The sequence below is a fragment of the Geospiza fortis genome, unplaced genomic scaffold (assembly GCF_000277835.1).
Source record: "Geospiza fortis unplaced genomic scaffold, GeoFor_1.0 scaffold31, whole genome shotgun sequence".
Lineage (NCBI taxonomy): Eukaryota > Metazoa > Chordata > Aves > Passeriformes > Thraupidae > Geospiza > Geospiza fortis.
The window spans coordinates 368,293-382,416 of record NW_005054483.1 but is presented as its reverse complement, the minus strand read 5'-3'; the positions used below and the strand labels follow the sequence as shown (position 1 = coordinate 382,416).

General features: G+C 52.2%; 3 protein-coding genes and 1 long non-coding RNA gene across 4 annotated transcripts in view; 2 read left to right on the top strand and 2 right to left on the bottom strand.

Moving 5' to 3' along the window:
* The first annotated feature begins 8 nt into the window (after positions 1-8).
* Positions 9-873, top strand: LOC102037630. Its single transcript, XR_265482.3, has 2 exons — positions 9-213; positions 615-873. It is a non-coding gene; the product is annotated as an uncharacterized LOC102037630 (long non-coding RNA).
* Positions 874-2,303: 1,430 nt separating this feature from the next.
* Positions 2,304-5,022, bottom strand: CUNH22orf15 (chromosome unknown C22orf15 homolog). The gene is made up of 5 exons (XM_005428414.3): positions 4,909-5,022; positions 3,852-3,938; positions 3,468-3,593; positions 3,124-3,198; positions 2,304-2,716 (listed from the first exon to the last, which is right to left on the bottom strand). The coding sequence occupies exons 1-5, from the start codon at positions 4,931-4,933 to the stop codon at positions 2,562-2,564; spliced, it is 468 nt and encodes a 155-aa protein (XP_005428471.1). The 5' UTR covers positions 4,934-5,022; the 3' UTR covers positions 2,304-2,561.
* A 1,812-nt stretch (positions 5,023-6,834) lies between these two features.
* On the top strand, positions 6,835-7,443 carry VPREB3 (V-set pre-B cell surrogate light chain 3). The gene is made up of 2 exons (XM_005428448.1): positions 6,835-6,883; positions 7,115-7,443. Exons 1-2 carry the CDS (start codon positions 6,835-6,837, stop codon positions 7,441-7,443), a joined length of 378 nt encoding a protein of 125 aa, XP_005428505.1.
* Positions 7,444-8,843: 1,400 nt separating this feature from the next.
* Positions 8,844-14,124, bottom strand: part of CUNH12orf49 (chromosome unknown C12orf49 homolog) — a 5,446-nt gene continuing 165 nt past the window's right edge. Inside the window, exons 2-6 of the mRNA XM_031063153.1 lie at positions 13,588-13,607; positions 13,283-13,482; positions 11,907-12,058; positions 11,294-11,407; positions 8,844-10,343 (exon numbers count right to left, since the gene is read on the bottom strand). Coding sequence (XP_030919013.1) covers positions 10,260-10,343; positions 11,294-11,407; positions 11,907-12,058; positions 13,283-13,482; positions 13,588-13,607 — 570 coding nt within the window. The 3' untranslated portion in view covers positions 8,844-10,259. The remainder of the gene's footprint in view (positions 10,344-11,293; positions 11,408-11,906; positions 12,059-13,282; positions 13,483-13,587; positions 13,608-14,124) is intronic.

The window sequence follows — 14,124 nt, the reverse complement described above, 5'->3', positions numbered from 1 at the left end:
AGGGGACGGGAGCGCGCTGGAACCGACGCCGCTGCCCCCGGCCGGCCTGACCGCGCCCGTGGCCGCAGGAGCCCCCGGCCGTGCTGCAGCAGTCGCCGTACGGACCGTGCCACTATGAGATGAAGCAGTTCCTGGAGTGCGCCACCAACCAGCGAGACCTGACCCTGTGCGAGGGCTTCAACGAGGCTCTGAAGCAGTGCAAGTACAGCAACGGTGAGCGGGCCCTGCGCCTGCGGGAGGGAGCTGCTGCCGGCACGGCGCCTCCGAGGGTTTGCGGGTGGCAGAAACCGCCTTGTGTGGGGATATGGCGCCCTTCAGGGCTTTAGTAGGACGCAGTTGTGTTTTTAGTCAGGAAGGCAGCTGCAAAGGGAAGGGGAAATGATTGTGGCCATGTCTCTGTGAAGGCTGGGAGGCTGTAGGTACCTTCTAGAGGATCCACTCTTGCTGCCATGGGCATCCTGCTGCTCTCCCTGGCTGACTCTCTAATTCCTGCCGTATTTGGTACAAGCTGCTGTCCGTAGTTAGGTCATGATCTCGTTACACTGGGTGAGAGAGCTTTAACTCTAGCTGTTGGAACATGTTCCTGATGCTGATTTTCTTCTTCCTCCCTGTAGGTGTTTCTTCTCTCCTGTGAAGAATTCGCCCCCTCGTAGGGAAGAGGATCGTGGTGTAGAGAGCCCTGCTCTCCCCAGGGAGTGGCAGGACAGACAGGGAGTGAGCTGGAGGGAGCAGACTGACCAGCCAGGAGTATTCTAGTGGTAATTCGCTTCTGAACTAGTAGGGAAGGAAGGGAATGATTGGACCCAAGGGTCTTCAGTGTTCAGATAGCACTGTATTTATTACAGAGAAATAAAAGAATTTATTTGGACCTATCACCTGTGCATGTTCTTTATTTAATTCTTAAGCTAAAATCAAGCTACCAAAGCATTAACATTGACAGCCAGAGGACAAGGCACAAGTGTGTATTCCTGCAAACAGGGGGTGCAGCCCAGCAAGGACTGGGCCTGCATGACTTGGCACAAGGGGATCCTCCTGGCTGCCCTCCAGGCCAAGGAGAGGCTGCAGTGAGGTAAGCCAACACGTGTCCCATGGGATTTTCAGTGACAAATTACTTTTCTGTAGATATCCTCTTCCTGAGTACCTGTCCTGCCCTCAGTGCTGAGAGTGTGACCTGTCTGGCTGTGGCACTTGGGTACAGTTGGCTGATGTGACTCTGAGGCTTTAGCAGGTTATGCAATGTTCTCAAGGTCACTGGCAGCAGGTGAAGTTTGGAGCTGCTTTGCTCTTGCAGTCACCTTGGCAGCACGGCCTCGTGATTGCTGCCCTGACTGGCCTCCAGCAGGACACCCTGTTCCTCACGTTGGTCTAACAGGGAATTCTGAGGTTTCAGCTGGAGTTTTAGTAGCACAGCAGTGAAGCCAGGACACTTTCAGGTGCTCAACTGATGCATTTTTTATGGCAGAATGAGTCTTTTAACCTTTTGATCTGACTATTGAATAAAGGACAGGTTCTCAGCCCCTTGCTGGGATCTGTGAGGAAATCCAAATCTAGGTGGTAAATGCTGTTAGCAGATCCTGTTGAAAATCCTGCCCCTTCTAAATGTCACAGTCTTAAGTTCTTGGTAGAGATATCCTGAGCTGTGCCTGGCCTTAGCAGGGGTGTCTTGTGTTCTCCTTAGAGACAGCCAAGGGAAAAACTAAGTGGCAGAGAATGAAAGCCCAAGTGCTCTATGTGCTGAGCTGTCCTGTGAGAGCAGGGAGGAACCACTGCAAAGCTGTTCAACTCCCTTTAAGAAATAAATGTATTAGGCTGTTGGTGTGTTGCTCTGGGTGGAGAAGCAGCAGCAGCACCTGCAGCAGGTGTGTTCTGCCTTTGACCCACCTTGGCAAAGAGCTGCTCCTGCAGGTGTGCTGTCTCTGGAGCAGCTTTTCCTGGAGATTGCAGGGCAGTCCCTGCAGGGCCACTCCAGGGTGCTGCAGTGGGAAGCAGCCCCAGCAGTGCTGGGAGTGCAGCTGGGTGGGGAGGAGGTGCAGGTTCTTGTCCCTGGGGATGCAGGCCATGCCAGGGGAGCAGGAGGATGGTGCCTGTGCCTGGCTGTGATGCTGAGTTTGCCAGGGTGCAGCTTTGTCGCTATAGGACACAAAAGAACACAAGCTCACACTGCTGTTCTCAAGGTGAAGAAAAGGGAAGTTTATTTTCTGACTCCAACATTTATAGTTTTCCAAGAGTGACAGTGGATTGGAGGGTGACAGTGCCACCTCTCTGATGACACTGGTCAAACCAACAGTCCATCAACTTTCTCCTCCTCCATAAAGCAATGCAAAACAATGAGTTATTTACAGAAAGTGTGTGAGAAAGTTCAGTACAAGAATGTCGACATAGAAGGCTTAGAAAATCTTAAAAAACCAGAACGACACAGCTTGGGATGTGTGAAGCTCTGGGGGGCCAGGGGATCCTAGAGAGAGGGGCTCAGTACAGGGGCTCTGCTGTGCTGGAATAAGAACCTGGGCAGGGCTTGGGGCCCTGGTGGAGGCTGTGCTGACCAGTGGTGGGTCTGTTCCTCATTTAGGGGTGCTCTTGTGTTCCAAGCTCCTCTTGCTCTGTGAGGTGGTCCTGTTCCTGGCTCGGGTGCTGGTGTGAGGCTGAGCCCTCTGCAAGGAGCCTTTCTTCCTCTGCTCTGTCCTCTGAGTCTTTCCTGAGAGCTGCTGCAGCCGATCTGTGGAGTGACCAAGCCCCTCCAGAGCTGTTTTCCTGCTGTGTTGGTCAGTTGCCCATTACATATTGAGCAAGGCACTGCCAACATGTGGGACTACAGCCTGGAGAGACACTTGAGGGTTTCCCCGTTTCTCCTGATGTCCTTCCCCCCTGTTTGTTCCAAGGAGATGAGCCTCTCTTTGCCAGGGGGACAAGCTGGGCAGGGCTCTGCCTGCTGTGGGGTGTAACAGCAGCCCTGCTTGTCCCCTCCCTTGGTGCCTGAGTGCCCTCACTGCCCCCAGGAGCCCTGAAGGAGCACAGGGATCAGAGGAGAGTCCCACAGGTGCTGTATGAGGGCTGAGGTGGAACAGGAGTGATGCCTGCACCCCTGACTCCTCTGTGGAGGCGAAGTGGGTGCCTGGCTCTTACCTGGGAGCTCAGGGTAGTGTTTCCCCAGGTCCTCAAGCAAGGATTCGTAGCAGATGGCTTCAGAGTTTTCTTCTCCTGGCAGCAGAGTGGGAGAAATGGATTAATCTCTCTCCTGGCTGTAAACTGAAGGCTTGTAACTGAGGCAGGTGGTTCTGCCCAGGAAAAGTTCCTTCTCCCCTGGAGCAGCCCTTGGACAAACAAAGGCTCAGCTCTAGCTGTTCATCTGAGCTGGCTTCTGCCTCCTCAGCACTTCTGGGCTGTGTCCAAGTGGCTGCTGAGCAGAGCCCTCCCCAGAGCTGCCCCCAGAGCAGGCCCTGCCCAGGGCTGGCTGCACAGGGACTCACGGACAGCTCTGATGAGGATGTAGCGCTGCCTTCCCTGCAGGTATTTACTGGCATATTCAGATGCAGGATCCTCCACTTTGCTCAGGTTCATCAGGATGCCCTTTTCATCCATAAGATCAATGCAGTCTGGAGAGAGAGACGTGGTGAAGGGAGCCCAGGCTGCCCCTGTGGGGCCAACGTGAGCCTGAGGGGTTTAGAGGCATTTTCCTTGGCAAGTTACACTTAGAATAGAATCTGCTGAGATCTGGGGAGTGGGAGGTTTGCTGTCCCTTTCCCTGTGTTTTGGGATGTTCTGTGACTCCCATGTGACCCGTTTTTTACCGTGTGCTGCTCTCTATGGGTGAGTGGCAGTCCCTTGGTGACCACAGCCCAGAGCACTCCTACCTTCAGGCCTGCACTGACACTTCCACTTCAGGTGGCCTGTGAGGGTCTGGACACAGCAGAGCAGGTTCACCATCTCTTGGCAGTTGGCTGCAGACAGGGAATGAGATCTGAGAGAGGAGCGTGGTCACCCCAAACCCATGGGCACAGCAGGAGGCTCAGAGGTGCCCACTGTGGCCAGCAGAGGCAGGACCCCCAGGTGGCACCAGCAGGGCTTTCAGGACCTGCATTACAGCCATGGGTGCTGAGAGTGCCCCAGGGCAAGGGGAGAAGATGAGCACTTTCATTTAGGGAGAATGGTTCTGATTGATAAAGTGTCTCTGTCCTTCAACTTTGTTTCATCAAGCATGAGTCGGGACAAGCAGTGAGGCCTGGTCCTTGCCAGTGCCCTCCTAGGAGCTGGTCCCAGTCACAAGGGGAAGGAGCTGGAGATTGTGGCTGAGTCACCCAGGATATTTTGGCCATGAACTCTGACCGAGTTTGTCACAATTGAGAAATCCCCCAGGGCTGACACGCATCAGCACTCAGAGCTGGGGATCCAATTCAAATAGCAGAGGGAGCAAAGGCTTAGGACGGTGTGTGTCTGATGGCTCCAGCCACGAGTGTCTGGGGTAGGGCCAAGGCTTTCAGCCAGCTGGGTAAGGTCAGGGCTGCTCGTTCCTTCCCACAAATGCCTGCTCTCTGACACTGAGAGCCAGGATTTCAGCCAGGGAACCCTTCCCACACAGCCCAGAACACAGGAGCTCTGCTGGCACCTGGCACTTGTGCTCCACAGCTCTTCTGGTTGTGTCTAGATAAGTAGGGCCCCCTCCAGTGCTTTCCCAGAGCTGCCAGGCTGGGAACTCCTCCTCACCTTCAGCCTCCCTCCCTGTGCTTAGCTCAGCTCTGCTGGAGTGGTTTCCCTCCATGATTTGGAGTGTAGGGGTAATAGATAAATAAAAGCAGTGAGGTGCAGGATGCTGCCGTGCCTGGCAGAGCTCTCCTGCCTGTTCCCTCAGCCCTGGGCACTGCTGTGTCCCTCCCTGCCCCTCCTGGGGGTGACCAGGGTGGCCCCACCTACCTCCGAATCTCACCGTGGCGAACATGGTGGTGCTGCCGGGTCCCTCCCTGCAGGCAGCGCTGGGAGCTGCGGCAGAGTCCCGGGCACAGAGGCTCCATCCCCGCTGACGCTGTTGTGGTTTCAGTAGCCAGATTGCTCAGCAACAGGGAATGAACGGCCCCTGCAGATTCCCGAGCCTCCTGCGGGGGGAGAGAGGAGGCAGAGCAAGGGCTGAGCTAAACAGCAGCCTGTGGGAAGGCTGCCTGCTCCATGTGGTCCCAGATGCTCTGAATTTCAGACTTTCTGTAGTCTCGTGGTGTTTCCTGTCACCCCATTTGTCCTGCAGCTCATCTGGGCTGTGGTGGTGCCTCATGTGTTCATCCTGCTCCTAGCTGAGCCCAGCACTGCTGCAAGGCCAGCCTGGCCTGCTGTGTGACATGGCTGATGCCACTGGAGAAACCCCCCTGAGGATCCTGCCCTGGAGCAGGAGGCACTGGGGTTTTGCAGCCCCATGGTGGACATGGTCATGTGCCAGCTGCACCTTGTATTTGGCACCCAAACGTTGCTGTGCAAGTGTGCCTGCAGCCAGGGCCCTGTAGCATCATCCCCTTTTCCTGTGGAAAACATGGATGAAATCATGACCCTGGGCTGCTCAGCAGATGGGGAGGCTGGAAAGTAACAACACTGATGTGCTGCATTATCCAGCGCTCACCTGCTCTGAGGACAAATTCCCTTTCTCTGGAATGCCCCTCTGCATGAGGAGGTGATTTCCCCCTGTCTTGCCAGGTTTCATTTCACAGTCACTCTAATCCATGGACTTGACTGGCTCAGAGCTTGGGACAAGGTGTGTGTGTGACACTCCTACCCTGGGACAAGTGCAGGGAGACTTGTGTTCATCTTGGCACCACTTGGCAGAATGTGGGGAGTGCTGGTGGGCAGCAGCTGGAGCTGCACCTGCAGGGTGCTCCTACCTGCCAGAGCTCATCAAACACAAACTGCTGATAACTGCAGGGGCAAACCTGCAAACGTCTTTGGCTGGGGGCCTCTGTGGGTGCTGCAGAGGGAGTGGCTGTCCCCGGGTGGTGATGAGGTGGCACTGGCAGGGGCAGGAGGTGCCCGGTGGCTCTGGCACACGAGAGGTGCCCGCTGCCCTCACGGCTGGGGACAGCCCGGGCTGGTGGCCATGTGACACAGTGGCCCCGTGGCAGGTGTCACAGGCGGGAGTGGCTTCACGCCCGCTGAGCCGGTGGCCGTGTCTGTGACAGTCTGCTGTCCTTCCGCAGCAGCTGTGCTGCAGCCACCTCTCCCTGGGGACACCACGCCTCCTGCCCGATGGCCTCAGCAGCCACCCACCCACCCACCAGGGCTGGCCACGCTGCTGCTCCTGAGGTGGCCCTGGCCAAGAGGCAGCAGCCCCAGCAGCTCCCTGCTGCAAGTTATGCTGAGACCCTGCCCAGCCATTCCTGCCACAGTGATGGAGCTGCATGAAGGCAGCAGCAGCTTTCCTCCTGTTATTTCTGTGATGGGACAGTTCCCTTCTCCCTGGTGGCCCCCAGCCTGCTGCCCCCCAGAGCATCCTTGGCACGGTGTGGCTCAGGCTCCTGCATGCCTGGCAGCAGAGGGCTTGGGTGTGGGACTGCAGGGAAACCTCTCTGCTCCTCCCATCAGCGAAGAGAGATGGTCAGCCATGCCACCCCAGTGCCCAGGGCGTGGGGTGAGCTGTGGGTGTGCTGGTGCAGCTGAAGGAAATGGGTTGAGGGGAGGGTGGTGGCTCTCACCCCCTCCCTGAAGCCCAGCTGCAGCAGAGCGAGCAGCCCCGGGGAGCAGAGTCCCTGAGCCCCCCGTGTCATTTACATACACCCCGCCAGTGGCCACGGCACAGCACCCGCGCTTTGAGCAGCACCCCAGAGCTGCTCTGAAACAGCCTCCCTTCCTCTGCCTCCTGCCATGGCCCTGGGATTCACAGTCCTGCTCCTGCTGGGGACGCTGGGCACGGGTAAGGGGGTGAGGCAGCTCTGCCTGGGGGCACTGCAGGGTGGAGGGCAGGCCTGGGCTCTCCAAGGGGGGTTGGTTTGATTTGGGTGTTTGTGATGCAATGAGCAGGGTGGTGGTTGGGGAATGTTTTGTGGTTAGTGATGGGCTGTTAGTGTCCCCCATCACATTTTGGGGTGATGGTGATGGGGGACATGGCTCAGCCCATCACTAACTGCATCCCTGGTGCGTGCAGCAGCCAGGGCTCAGCCCGTGCTGAGCCAGCCCCGCTTGGTGTTGGTGCAGCCCGGGCAGAGCGCTCGGCTCTCCTGCACGCTGAGCCCGCAGTACAACATCAGCCACTTCGGCATCTCCTGGTACCAGCAGCGCCCGGGCCGCTCCCTCACGTACCTGCTCTACTACAACTCCGAGAGGGACAAGCACAAGCCTGCCATGACTCCCGAGCGCTTCTCGGCCACCAAAGACCTGGCCAGCAACGCCTGCATCCTCACCATCGCAGCCGCCTGCCAGGATGACAATGGCACCTATTACTGTGCCCTGTCACCCGCCCTCAGGTGGCTCTAGAGATGGCACCTGAAGCTTCCCTGCTTCCCCTGGCCACCCTCTGCCAGCAGGGAGAGCGGCAGCCCTGGGAGGGATGGGGAAAATCCATCTTTGCATTGAGACATAAACTTCAAAGGATTTCGGGATTTTAGAGGAGCTGAGGTTTTAGTTAGAGATAAGCTTTATTGGAGTGTATCAAAATAAATGGGTAGGCCTTGATGAAGTTAAGAGTTAGTAGTTAACTGATAATTGATTGCTTGTCAACATATTGTTTGGTTAGCTAATGAAGAATATAGAAACTGATAAACAGCTTTTAGGAACATAAGACAATTGTAGGCCTCCTCTGTTCTGAACCAATTGAAGACGGGAATGGGAGTTCTACCAATGGGCTCATTTGTCATATTTGCATTGAAAATGTAGAAAGTTCAGAACAAGGAAGATTTCATTTACTTCCTCATTTTGGGACCCCTCCCCATGGAAGGGACCACCGACTCATTTTGAGGAACAAACTCTGCATGCTTAATAGCTTTTGAACTAATTACCATAGGAAGTGGGGACTGGGATGTACCAAAGTCATGAATATGTATTTGTATTTTGGGTATTCAATACTTGTATAGCTAAAAGGACTCTGTAATCACCTGTAAATTGCGGTGTGTATTTGGGAGCTCTCCCACAATAAACATACACTTTCTAATTTTAAACTGTTAGAGAGTCTTTGTCCGTCACAGTTGGATATCGGTACTAGATCAATATCCATATTTTTAATAAATCAGCATGCTTGAGCAGGCTCGGCAGCGCTGCCTGAGCTGGAAGTGCAGCAACTCCTCTTTGTCCCCAGGCGTCCCTCCCGGGGCAGCAGACAGCCGGGCACGGCCGCAGAGCGGGAGGATGAGGGCTCGGCCTCGGCCTGGCTGTCCTGGGCTCTTCCAGCACCTGGCACGAGGCGGCCTCCACCTGGCTGGGGCTTCCGCAGAGTCCTGGCCCGTGAGGGGCTGGGGGCCCGGCGGGGTCTCTGGGCCGGGGGCAGCCCTCACCCACCCCTGGAGCAGCCCCTGGTGCCACAGCACAGCTCCTGAGGGGACAGGGACACGCGTGCCCCCGCGGGGACTCTCTGGGGACATTTTTTCACAGAGGGATGAAGGATTATCCCACAGAATTCCCACAGAATTGGGGAAAGCCCTGGAAGGCCGCACTGCGCATGCTCAGCTCGGCGCGCGCCCGGCGGCGGGAGTTAGGAGTCAAGGGCGATTGTGGATGTCACGTGAGGGGCAGCCGGCACTACTATTGGCTCAGAAGAAGAAAAAAAATCAGGCGCGCCACTTCCGGGTCACCTCAGTGCGCGTCAGGGCCCCGCGGTGTTCGGAGCGTCTGCTCACTATGTGCGAAAAGCCGCGCTATGAAAAGCCAATGCCCACAAAGGAAACAGAAGAATCCTGCAACTTTATTCAATAAAGGGAGAGAGTCCACTAAACCATAGCCCTGTGGGGTCTCTGTCGAGATTTCGGAGCATGCAGCCTCCTTTTATCCTAAACTCCCGGCTGCAGGTTGCCCTCTTCCCTTCCCCGCTGGCTGAGGTACAGTGGCGGGAACTGGGCACTGGATTGTGTAAAGCAAGCAGGGGATAATGAATTCTTGTCTTCTTAACTAAGTCCTGTTTAATATGTTTGTCAAAGGTGAAGATCAGCTGGAATTTGTTGTAAGGGGGTTCCAACGGCTAAAAGGAAGCTGAAGTTTGCTGCCTGAGATGCAGATGTCAAACATTTCAGGATCTGCCTGAGAGCTGGACAAACTGGCAGAGCCATCCTGCCTCCTTCACTGGGGCAGGCTGGAAAGGCACAGGCAGCTCTGGGAAAGGTGCTGGGGCGAGCTCAGCTCCACCCTTTGGCCTCCTGCACAACCAGGAGTGAATTTGAAATACCAAGGCCTGAACAAGTTCAAGCAAACAAATCTTCCCTGCTCCCTGTCAGCAAGTGGACAGCACAGAGCTGCTCACAAAACTGGACTCCTCTTTGAGGAAACTGCTGCAGAGCTACAAGGAAAGTGTTTAGAGACAATAAACATCCCATCCTAGGCAGATCCCTGCTCTTCTCTTGTGCTATGGGACTGTGGCAGAACAACTCCATTGGAGTTCTGGATGGTTAAACTCAATAAGAGGAACTAAGGACTATAGTGACAAATCCCAATGCAATTCCTTTAGACTAAGGAGGAAGAAAAACCCTACCAACTTTAGTCAGGATCTAAAATATTCCTTCTAGCTGACACAGCAAAGCAGGGACTGAAAGGCATCCACAACTAGCTATGCAAAGCATCTGTACTTTCAGCCAGTGACCCATATAAAATGAATAAATAATTCATAATTACATATGTAGTGTACACCATGCACGCCAAGAAGGGCTCCAGAGAGAGAAGCACAGTGGGCACACTTTGCCCTCTGAAAGGAAAAGTCCTCCAGTTACTACTGTGACCCTGGAAAGTCTCTGGACTGCAGAGACACAACTGAACCTCTATTTACAGCTGCAAAGCCACATTATGTATTTTCCTCATGATGTTCTGTAGCCTACATTGACTCCACGATTCCTGAAAGTCAGAGGAAGTATTCAAAGAATGCACTGGCACAGCAGCACAGTACCAGCACTCCAAAGCAGGTGCACAAAAAATTGAAGAAAGCAAGATTCAGTCCCAAAAAAAGTTCCTTACTTCCTCTCTTCACCTCTGGGTTTGCCCCCACATCCAAGGCAAGCTTTTTACACCGAGGCTTTGGTAAAGCAACAGCTGCTGTCTTGTCCTTTTGGATTCAAGGCTCCAGTTCCTTCCTCTGCTGCTCAGATGTGCAGCTCTCAGACAGGCAGGAGCTCTGGGGGGTACTCCCCATAGCAGTATTTGGCAATTGGGTCTCTGTAGGTGTTCTCATGCTGCACACTCTGCCAGGAAAGGAGGAGAAGCTTTAACAATATACACACAGTTGAACAAGGCATCCCTTCACGGAGGGAACAATTGCACAGAGTTTATGCACAGGCAAAAAAAATCCCAAATTGTTCTACACATCAGAGTGCCTTTGGATCAAAAAACTCTGCATTGCCAGCACACAAGAGCCAGCTGATGCATTACAGCACTGCAATGTTGAACCAGAACTTCCTTTTCAAGAGAGTACTCAAGTAGGTGGGAACAGAGTTCATTAAAAAAAAATAATAGATCTGTTTAGGCACTAGATGTTCTAAGCAAGCAGAGCACCATAAAGTTGCAACTTGAGATGTGTGCATTTCTCTTGACAAAAACTAGAGTTCAGATTTTATGGGTAAAAATCCCAGTAACTTTGGAGACATTTGGAACTCTATCCTTTGTTTGCAGTCCATCCCTATTGCTACCTGAAATACTGAAGCTGCAGGCTATGGCCAACAGCACTTTCTAAAAGGGCCACTGCTTGCTTAGAGCAAAACTTCTAATAAAATCACATGGGTAACAGAAGTTCACCTCTGTCCTTAATAAGCAGAGAAATTACAGCACAGTTTTTGAGTTAGCATGCAGGTGATTGTCAGCACAGGGTGAGTCTCCAGCTGTATCATAAAATAAAGAGCATTCTGAGGCTACTGGGAACTGCTCTCACTGTCTTCATCCTAATGAGATCTTCCCCAGAACTCATCTGAGATCTTCACTGGTTGCTGAACTCAGTCTCTTTTTGGTTAAGCTCCTCTTTTCTACAGAGAATGTGCAACTCATCCTGCTCTAAATTAAAGTGCTTTCCCTTCAGGCTGGCTCTCAGCCATGGCTTCAGCTTTTATGAAAATACAAACACAACACACCAGCCATTCACAGCACTGAGCCCCATTTCCAAGGGCACTTTTTGGGCCCTGGACATGTGCTGGTGCCTCACCTGTGATGAAGTCCTACACTTGGCCAGACACAGCTCAAAGTGATCTTCCACTGCCATGAAGAGGTTCTGGAACGCGATCGCCGCCCGGTTCAAGAACCGCTCCAGGAGATGTTGCTGAAGTGGTCAGCAAAGAGAAGGCAAAAATCAGAAACACTGCTCCAGCAAGGAGCAATCAAAGCCCACCCCAGCCTACAAGCTCAGGTATCAGAGGAATAGTAAGCAACTCCACTTAGGATTTCTAGCAAGCACTCAAAGGCTAATGCCTCAGAACCCCAGCAGCAGGACAAGAATCTAAGAGAAGCTCATAGAAAAAGGGGAAATTACAATTAAAAAACTAATACTGGCTACAGTAACTCTTCTGCAACCATTTCTTTTCAGCAAATGAAGCTGAAACACTTTGCAGGACTCCCAGTATTTCCTTCCAAAAGTGGGAAGGATGAGTTTTGTTAAAGCTTTATTTATAGTTTGCCATACACCCCTTGGAGGTTTTCCTCATCATTCTGAGAAAAGGATCAGTCCCTCTAAGGGAAAAGCTCCTCACAAAGAAGCCCTTTTAGCCACAGAGGGACCCCAGCAGCTGAGAACACCTGGAAAGCAGGAGGAAATCCATCACCTTGCTGGGCTGCAGGCAGCAGGACACGCAGAACTCATAGATGCTGCAGCAGCCGTTGGGCAGGCAGCTGTCACAGCTGTACAGCTTGGTGCTGGGCACATGCACATTGCAGCAGCCATTCACCAGCAGGTCCTTCCTCTCACAGATGTAGCCTGGAAAACAGCAACAGGAGTGACAACTGGCAAGGCACATCCCTCTGTATGTTCTGTGAAAATCTGCAGTAAAGATCACATTCCTTAAGAGCAGGTTTGTTTGTAATTTTGTAGATTATGATCCCCTCAGTCCTGTGCAGCCACTCTTTGAAATGCAGAGCAATGTTTCAAACAGCCTGGTGTTATCTGCACAGCCATCACATCCTACTCTAATATGTGCTCTATATACACCATGAATATTGAAATGCAGATTATTTCAGTTCTGACTTTTTTTGGGCACAGTTCCTTGTTGTGAAAGGAGAAATGGGATTGGCATTGATTATATTGAAAAAAAACCCATTACACACATTTTTGCAACAGGTCTGTGTCTGGATAATTCTCTTACAGTTCAGTATGAAGAGACTTAGATTTAGCCATGCAGGACAGTGTAATATTCATTGCTGAGTGGAATCCTCAACAGTATAGAAATATGGTGTATATTATAGAATATACATCATATTAAATATATATAGAAATGGTACTACCACAGTGTTGGACAGTGAGAGAGCTGTAATTTTTAGAGATCTTATGAACTGGCACTAAGCCTAAGTCAGGCAGTGCCAAATTTAACATTGAAGCAAATCACAAAAGATGTGGTGGGTTCTCTGTAGCCTTGATTTGTGGCCAAGAAAGATCCAGGTCTAAGGAACAAGCACAGTGCAGGGCAGGAAAGTCTTTAACTTCTACTGCTTGCAACAAGTGGTTAATAACCTTGGGCTTACAAGGGTCAGACGAGCTCGTTAACTGTGACTGAGCACTAATTACACCAGCCCTGAGCTGCCTCCATACAAGGCCAAGGTTTCCTCAGTTGCTCTCCCTAACCCCTCTGACAGCAGCAGCACTCTGCAGGGAGACACAAAGAGCTCTGCAAGCAACCACAGCAAACTGAGCAGGACTCAATGTCCGGGTTCTGTGCAAAGGTAACTGGAATTCTTTGAATTTTAGGTGGTCACAGTCACACACACACAGCCCTGGGCCTGAGCCTGGTGTGCACACAACCAAAGCAGCAGCACCTGCAGCCACAGTGAAATTCAGCCATCAGAGGAGAACAGGCCAAGGGCTGAGTGAAAATGCCTTAATAAAGAGCAGTTGTTCCATCAAAGTGCCATCAGCAGTCAGACAAAGTAGCAATCAGCACTGCCATATGCAGAATAAATAATAAATTAAACCAAATATCAACCATACCCAGTTCATCTGTAATGAGGAGCTTCCCCTGCACAGAGTTCCTGCACTGGTTGCTCAGCTGACTGCTGTTCCCCGAGCTGAACTTCACCTTCCACATGATGGGCTGCTCAGGCTCCTGCACTTGGAGGAGAGTCCGATCTCTCACCATCCTCTCTTCCTGCAAGGAAAAACAGGAATGCAACCAAACATACCAGCTCCTCCTGCCACTTCAATCCACGTGCCCCTCCCAGCATTAAAGATGCCTAGTACTTGTAAACTCCCCAGCACAGGAAACTCCACCATCGATACTGCAAACAATTTACTACTTGTAGTATTTTACTTCATACTTCAACAGGAAGACACACAGTCCAGAAAAGTCAGGGTATTCCAGTTCACCATGGATCAGCTAACACAGCTGAACTTGGTCACTACAACCACAAAAGTAGTTTGTATTATATTAAATATAATATAATATAGTATAATATCATATAAAGCTACAATAGAAATAATGTAATATAATATAGAAATATAATATATCGCAGCTGAACGAATTTCTCTTTCATGAGCCCTTTGCCAGTGGAATCCCCATTCTCAAGAGACACAACAACAACACCCACCAAATCCAGTGGAGACTTTCTTTTCCCAGTTTTGGTTCAAACCGCTATTGCTGTCAAACACAGTATCAGGCATTCCTATTTTAAACTCTTGCATCCATTAAACATTTATAACGTCATTCTTACGGCAGCATTACCCAGGGCTGCGGTGACTGCACCTGAAGAACGAGAGTCCCCGCGGCATACGGGCTGTTGTAACGCAGCCCGCGGCGAGCGGGGCCCGGCCGGCACTGGCCTGCTTGAAGGTTC

Bases quoted from the DNA above. Each gene is read 5' to 3' on its own strand.
- VPREB3 (XM_005428448.1), top strand. From the start codon at position 6,835: ATGGCCCTGGGATTCACAGTCCTGCTCCTGCTGGGGACGCTGGGCACG. The intron at 6,884-7,114 runs GTAAGGGGGTGA...TGGTGCGTGCAG, and splicing joins GCTGGGGACGCTGGGCACGG to CAGCCAGGGCTCAGCCCGTG.
- CUNH22orf15 (XM_005428414.3), bottom strand. From the start codon at position 4,933: ATGTTCGCCACGGTGAGATTCGGAG. The intron at 3,594-3,851 runs GTAGGAGTGCTC...CTCTCTCTCCAG, and splicing joins GTGTCAGTGCAGGCCTGAAG to ACTGCATTGATCTTATGGAT. The intron at 2,717-3,123 runs GTAAGAGCCAGG...GTCACTCCACAG, and splicing joins ACACTACCCTGAGCTCCCAG to ATCGGCTGCAGCAGCTCTCA.